Raw genomic sequence first — 8,435 nt, 5'->3', positions numbered from 1 at the left:
ACAAGGCGAAACAATTGTCACAATATTAATTATTTATGTGTTTTTGTTAATCAAATACAACTTTGTAGACTCAAAAAATCTGTGTTTGATTTCAAATTAATACATAAATTAAAATGGAGTTCTACAAATTAAACGCCAAATCAATAAATAAGTGGACTAATTATCAAAATTCAATTCTCTAGAAATTCTTTTGATCTCGTTGCTTAGAGTCTTATCGAATATTTCGCATATGTAATATTGCCACGCGGCGCAGTCGTGACCGAGATAGGAGTAAGTCCTGAGGGTGGGATTGTAGGCCAGCTTCAGGCAGCGCCCGTCCCCCTTGATGTCGGTGGGATTGCTTATGTTGGGCGGTAGATGCGTGGCGTTGTTGAGCTGCTCCTCTAGCTTGGTACCGCTGGCCACTGGCCGAGCGGAGTTAGACCAAATCCACAGCAGGCCGGGGTTGAGCCCCCCTGTCCAAAAGTCTTTACCTGGAAACAAAAAAAAACTTAGGACTGTCATATCGTTCCGTGTCTGTCTGCTGTGCTGGTCGGGGTTATGGGCGTCTGTGTACCATCCAACGTCGAGTCGGAATAGGATCTAGCTGACTAATTGAACTAAACACTAATCCCTTTCACTGCCTACACTGGGGTACTTATTGAAAATTTGGTGATGGACTTACAGTCTTGTATTTATTTAGATTGGCAGTGACAGGTAAATTGAAAGCTTTTATATTATTTTTTGATATCTCATCAAAGATGAAGAAGAATATGGAAGTCTGGGCATTTACGGGGCTTACGACCGTCATAGGCTGGTTTAAGTGATCACTTTACACAAGTGTAACATTCACCAATTCTACCCATTATTGACAACCACACTACTCAAATTCTTGGAAGTTCTATATATATGAACCAATTTAGAAACTTTGTTCTTGAATCATTAGAACTTCACTAGAGACATCTATTGGTGAGATGTAAAGAAGCTTTTTTATTAAGCAGAAACTCTTATATTAGTATGTGAGATCCGAATCCTGGATTATAATCACACACATGAGAAACGCCAGAAAATACCATTTTCATTTTTATTAAATATTATATTTTCATTTTTATTAAATATACCATTTTCATTTTTATTAAATATTATATTTTATTAAACAAAACTGAAAGCTTTTAAATGTAAATTCACAGTAAAATCAGGATACAATTTTATATTGTTTCATATTTCCAATAAATTTCGCAACTTAGTTTGAAAAAAAAAATTGCTTTGCAAGAGCAGATCTGTCAGGAAGCTTGGATGCTTCTGTATCAGATCTGGGCATGCAGTGGGACAGCTTTCAAAGGACTGTCATATCTATTTATTTATTGGGAGGCATCCAACGGAGAAAAACAAATATAAGGCATGATTATCTTCCTTTACTATGTTCAAGATTTATGTAGATGCGTTATGGTCATGTGTATTCTCTACACAAGTTTTTACAGCGATTTTTGTTTAGCAAAAAACTTGATTTTTCAGGAGATCGTTTTTATAGTTTAAGAATATAATAAAATGTATTAAAAATAAATATCAAGCCACTTAATGAACATTTTACTGTGCAACAGATCTTTTTAGGTAAAACTTGAAGAGTTTTTCTCCATTTGAAAAATATTTAGTTTATTTAAAAAAACAATTAAACAATACCTTTTTTTAAAAATGCAAAAACAACACTTTCTCCCCTGTAGCGGGTAAATATTAAGTTAAAAATATGCTGCTTTTGCTGGGATATAGTACATTTTCTGGGCATTCGGAAAACATACATAACTGAAAATTATCGATTTTTTATGTATGACGTTGAAAGGAGTGAGCGATATATCAAAATGATTTTTATTGAATTTCGTTCACATGCTTTGAGCGATTTAAATTAGGAACAATAATAATATTGTTAATTAAATGAATTATATATAGTCTAAAATGGTTTTTTTAAATTTAATTGCTAAATTAAAAAAAAACAAACATGATCCGAGGCTCCCAAAATGAACAAAATTATCACTTCCATTTGATGTCCAAAAGCAATTGAGTCGGGATTCTATTTATAAGGTTCTTATAACCCAAGAAGAGCGAGAGCCGGACCTCTGATGACCTTCCATCTAAATGATCTTGCACCATCCTCAAGGCTTTTGGGAATAATAGACCTATTGCTCTCTTGATAGTGTTATAGTAAAAAAAATTAACCTTACCTCTGAGTGGAGCATTGGCCTGGATATACGTGACCACGTCTTGGTTTTCTTCGATGGTCTCCATCTCGGCCAGGGTAGCTCCCACGGCCTTGCAAGCATCACTGGAAGACTTCCAGTTCGAGGTTCTACCGATTCCGAAGTGATAGCAGTTGGATCCCACTCTAGTAAAGTTTTTTACGCATGGGTCTAGAAAGAAATTCAACATTATTGCATTTTGTTTTTAATTTTAATGAATATGATATTGCTTGGTACACTGAACAGACCAGTATACTTTTACAACATTTTGACTTTGTCCTAATTCACAATCTGGATTACCTTAAATTAGGAGTTATATTTTACATTATTTTTTGACATCTCAACATAGATGAAGAAGAATATGGAAGTCTAGGCATTTATAGAGCTTACCACCGTCATAGGCAAGTGATCACTTTACACACGTGTAATATTCACCAATTCTACCCATGATTGACAATCGCTTTACATAAATTCTTGAAACTTGTAAATATATTGATCAAACTCGAAACACAGTGTGAAATTTATCCCACTATAGATGTTTCTAGTAAAGTCTAGAGGCAATCATTTAAATAAATTTTATTTTAAGTCTTAAGTGATAATTTTTTTATTTGATTGAATAAAAACATGAAAATAACATGGTCTGCGCCTCACAAAACAAGCAAAAGAATCACTTCCATTTGATATTTGACACATTTTGATGTATATATTTTTACCTGGTTTCTTGTTATTTCCCGCCATTATGTAGTAAATTAACTCTTCCGCTTTCTTCAGACGTTTTTCCATGAAATCAACTCTGTACACCAGCTTCTCTATCGCTCCGAGGAGATACAAGTCTGTCTCTGACACTTCTTTCCTCGTTGGTCTTGGGGAACCCATTCCGCTGGCAGTGTTGGGGACAAAATTGGATGGCTTCTGCTTGGGATAGTTGGTGTACTGAGCACTCTGAGCATTGTTGACAATCTTTCCAGGGGGTCCTGAGGGAGGATTGTACTCCTGGGACCAGGTGTTGGTAGCCTGAGGAGCGTTATCCACTCGATTGGAGATGTAGTAACCGCTCGTATTGGGGACTTGCAGGATTCGTTCATGCCTGAAAATAAATAATTAATGTGTAGTAATTAATAATATATAGTTAAATTGTGGATTAGTAGCTTGTAGCTTTGTGTTTTTGCCTAGCATTTTCCATTTAAGAATTACATGAAATTATATTAACTTTGGCAGTCCTCCTCTGTAGTGTAATGGTCATTACGCTCGGCTACCGTACTGAAGGCCCAGCGTTCGATTATCGTCAAAACTAACATAAAAAAAACTAACTAACTAACTATCACGCCGCTTCCCCGCAGGGGTAGGCAGAGAGAATAGAGCGCCACACCACTCTGTCCTTGCAAACATTCTTCGCCTCTTCCACGTTCATGCATCTCCTCATACATACCCGCCGATTGTTACGACTCCTAACCTGACCACTTTCAAGTATTTGGCATACCTGATCGTGCCATGTTTTTCTCGGTCTTCCTCTGCTTCTTTTCCCACTAACATTCGCCTCATGAACTTAGTATAAATAAAATGTGGGAACATCTGAAAGGTAGTGTGTGTGAATCCGCAAAGGTAGTGTGTGGTATAGCAGTACAAGGAAGGAAAAAAGGCGATGCGTGTTGGCAAAAACTAACATAATATATTTTTCCACTATATCAGCCACTGGTACCTACCTGAAGCGTAGGACTGATCATCTGCCATCACATTACTAGATTTGCAAATAAAAGATTTTTGTAAATTTTTTTAATATTTCAGTATTTCTAATTTAAGTTTTATTTACTAAATACCACTTTTTCTTCAAATCTATTGTGACACGTGTTCCGATCCATTCCTCATCATCGTACAGTGTTTGGGATTGAATTTAAGAAATAGCAGTATTTAGTAAGTAAAATTAAAATTAAAAATGGATAGATTTTACCACAAGGTGACTTGAATTAATGAAAATATTTCATCACCTCTATACAAAAAAAAAAAATTCCTTATTAATATAAAATAAATGTTATATTTTCAACTGCATTGGGCCTAATGGACACTGCATGATTTTATTTCAGTACCCATAGGGTAGGCACATATACCACTGTAGGCAGGTACTAAATAATAATAAAAATGAATAAATATATACCTTGTCTGAATCATACATGTAATATCCCAACGCCTCCGTAGTGTTATGGTCAGCACACTCGGCTACCGTTCTGGAGGACCCGGGTTCGATTCCCAGGGGGGATAAGAATAAATACGAGTGATTTTTTCAATGTAATATTTATTCAATATTACCCTGGACTGGTACTTGAAGCGGAGGGCTGATCACCTTTCCTTCATGTGTAAACGATCAAGATAACGCTGCGTTTATATGACGCAGTGCCCTATGCACCATTGGGGTGCGGATAAGGGTTTTATTATTATTATTATTAATATCCCATCAGCACAGATCTATACCAGTATACGAGTATTGCAAGTTTAACGATATTGTGTTCACAGTTTCAGTATGGGATTGCTAGTTTAGTTTAACAAATTTAGTTAAGTTTCAGATTTACCTGTCCGAGTGACCGACTGCCCAATCTTCCAGTACGCTACTCCAGAGGCCCGGGCTGACCGCATCTTCAGCCGTGATGGTCACGTTGCTCACCTGACCAGTGATGGTCGGATATGTCCATATCAGGACGCTCACGTAACTTAACAATCTTGGCGATACCATTCTAGAAAAATAATTAATTAAATTTCAACCACAAGTTTAAAATCATTTTTCGCATCATATAAACGCTGTGTTGTCTTGATCTTTAACACATGAAGGAAAGCCCTCCGCTTCAAGTACCAGTCCAGGGTAATATTGAATAAATATAAATGTATATATATATATATATATATATATATATATATATATATATATATATATATATATATATATATATATATATATATAAATAAATATATATATATATATATATATATATATATATATATATATATATATATATATATGTATATTATAAATAAATATATATATATATATATATATATATATAATATATATATATATATATACATATAAAAATATATATATATATATATTTATATATGTGTATATATATATATATATATATATATATATATATATATATATATATATATATATATATATATATATATATATATATATAATATATATATATATATATATATATATATATATGTTTATAAATATATATATATATATATACATATATAATATATATATATATATATATATATATATATATATATATATATATATATATATATTTATATATATATATATATATATATATATATATATATATATATATATAATATATATACATATATATATATATATATATATATATATATATATATATATATATATATATATATATATATATATATATATATATATATATATATATATATATATATAGATATAAAGTGATCTCTTAAACCAGATATGACAGGTCGTAAGCCCTGTTCTGTTCTGTTTATTATTCTTCATCCGTATCAAGATGTTCAAAAATCTTTGGAGCTAAAATTTGTTTGCTATTTTTTTTTTCAAACCTAGCTACGGATTATGCAATACCGCTTATTGTGTTCCTACTTAGACTCGAACTTTATAAGTTTCATAGCCTATTCCTACTTGTGAATGGGTTTACTCTTTATGTTTAAAAAGTCTTTATAATTTCATGCCATTCACGAGCGAAAATTCAAGGCTCTCTATTTATTTTCACTAGTTTCATACGACATACGACATTTAAATCAACAGGATATGTGTTTGAATATTTCAAACACAACATACGCGTTGTTACAACACGACAGATCGTAAATGATGCGTGTCTACATGCGCAATACGTCACCGGTTCGAGGAATCGCTTTCTCCCGCCCGCGAGACGTACATCCTGCTCTGAACTTACGAAACGCGGGAATCCCCCAACGGATTGCACGGTGCTTTATGACATGTGGGACGAACAATCGCAAATATGTAATTTCTAAACACATATTGTCGCATAACTTTGATAATGTTTGCAAATATGTAACACACTTATGGTGAACGGTATTTACAATACGCATACCATAAAAACGACATCTACCATAATTTATTAGGACCATAGACATCAACAAATAGAGCCGCCAATAATTCTATATTAAAATAACTCCATCGATTCTGTGACGTAATTCGTTGCCAACTTACGAAAATAACATGTTTTCGAAGGCGAATTTTCCAAAAGAAAATGATGAATGAAAATATCAATTATATCGGCTGTTATAAACACTTCACGAGTCTAATACAATCCTTTATAGGTTGAGTACGTTAAATTAGATATTCCTAGACAAAGATCCATTAATGACTCAGAAAGCAGTTGCAGGGGGGTAGCTACATGTGTCACATTATAAACTATACATGAGGGCTTGGAATTGGCTATTAATTTTTTTTTTATTGAAAAGGATCCTATAATGGAAAGAAGCTCGAAATTAAAAAGGGAATTACAGCAGATTTTGGAACCTTATAAGGAAATACGTAAAGATTTATCCGCTAAAAGCAGACAATCGGTTATTAGCGATTTTTTAAAGGCTAAAACCAAAAGAAATTCAGAGCCCCCTTCCTCCGATGATGAAAACTTACAACCGGTCTCGAAAAACAGTAAAACAAATACAATTATAAGTGATAGCGATGATAAATGAATGCTACATTGTATTTATATATGGCTTTTTACATCAATAAACTTAATATGAACATATTAAAAAGAAGAAAAAAGAGAAGACTACACAAAAAAGACTTTACAAATATCCATATATAAAATACATGATTACGATTAAGAGAAATTGTATAATATGTATTATCAAAGGTTTTTTTAATAAAAAAGTATGTAAATTTATATATTTTTATAAAAAAATAAAATGCATACATATTCATAAAAAGTATCTTCGATTTCTTTTGGAACGCATACCCTAATTTTGTATGAATTTCAAACCTTGTATAACACGGATTTGTATTACACTAGGTTTTTGTGGGACCATATAACCGTGTATAACCGAGAAAAACATGGCACGATCAGGTATGCCAAATACTTGAAAGTGGTCAGGTTAGGAGTCGTAACAATCGGCGGGTATGTATGAGGAGATGCATGAACGTGGAAGAGGCGAAGAATGTTTGCAAGGACAGAGTGGTGTGGCGCTCTATTCTCTCTGCCTACCCCTGCGGGGAAGCGGCGTGATGGTTAGTTAGTTAGTTTTTTATAACCGTGTTATACGAGGCCCGAGTGTAATTTATTGATTTAGCATTAATCTTGAGGTATTCCACGTGTTATTTATTTTCACGAAGATTTAAACATAAAAATGAAACACTTGTATAAGATCACTTTTGAATTTAACATATTAATGTATTATGTAAACACGACTAGTTTCGAGAACTATATCTGCAGACATCTGTCTCATTAACAGGTGAAAATAACAAACTGATTAGAACATCTATAGCTCTTGAAACTAGTACAATGTTTTGTTTTTATACTAGTTACCCGGGCCGGCATCTGATGCAGATTTGTTTGAATGCACACTTATACTACAACCAATCACTGTAGTGCCCTATGCACCATTCTCTTCCAATAAAAATTCCAGGCAAGTACTTACTTTAATATCCAATTTTCATTAGTCCAAAAATTAGGGAAACTAAGATTTATAAAATGTATTAAAAAAAAATACTCGGGAAAAAAAAACTTGTTAATTTTTGGAATAAATTTTAATCACGTTTTTTTTATGTTTTTAACTTTGTCACTTAAGTTTAAATTATGAAAAAGATTTTTTTTGACAATAATTAATATATTTCGTACACTGAAGTATGAGAAATGAACCCGTTCACGCCCGGACGCTTTCACGACCTAATAACAACTAAAAATCTCTCAACATGCTCAACACAGCCTGAAGACAGACAATCTCATTTCAAAACCAAGTAAACGACATAAAAAAAATCTTTATTAAAATATAAATAAGGTAGAATTATTAATATACCAATAGTAATATTATCGGAATAAAGATTTATTATAGGTTTTTATTGCTTACAAAAATACTTAAATTTCATACTACGCGGCTCATTATTAGAAATAGGTATCAAATTGTAATACAGTGGGTTCGAACCCAGAAACTCTGACTCAAGAGTCCGCGACACTAACCACGGGATTATCACAGTTGATT

At 32.7% G+C, this 8,435-nt stretch overlaps 1 protein-coding gene across 1 annotated transcript; it reads right to left on the bottom strand.

The window, feature by feature from the left end:
- Positions 1 to 8,035, bottom strand: LOC148303132 (uncharacterized). The gene is made up of 5 exons (XM_088270454.1): positions 7,875 to 8,035; positions 4,775 to 4,936; positions 2,924 to 3,297; positions 2,196 to 2,381; positions 1 to 473 (listed from the first exon to the last, which is right to left on the bottom strand). The coding sequence occupies exons 2-5, from the start codon at positions 4,933 to 4,935 to the stop codon at positions 157 to 159; spliced, it is 1,038 nt and encodes a 345-aa protein (XP_088126580.1). The 5' UTR covers position 4,936; positions 7,875 to 8,035; the 3' UTR covers positions 1 to 156.
- Between the last annotated feature and the right edge of the window lie 400 nt (positions 8,036 to 8,435).

Source organism: Brachycentrus maculatus, unplaced genomic scaffold (assembly GCF_059751285.1).
Source record: "Brachycentrus maculatus isolate JH-2025_06_01 unplaced genomic scaffold, ASM5975128v1 h1tg000386l, whole genome shotgun sequence".
NCBI lineage: Eukaryota > Metazoa > Arthropoda > Insecta > Trichoptera > Brachycentridae > Brachycentrus > Brachycentrus maculatus.
This window is presented reverse-complemented; position numbering and strand designations above follow the sequence as displayed.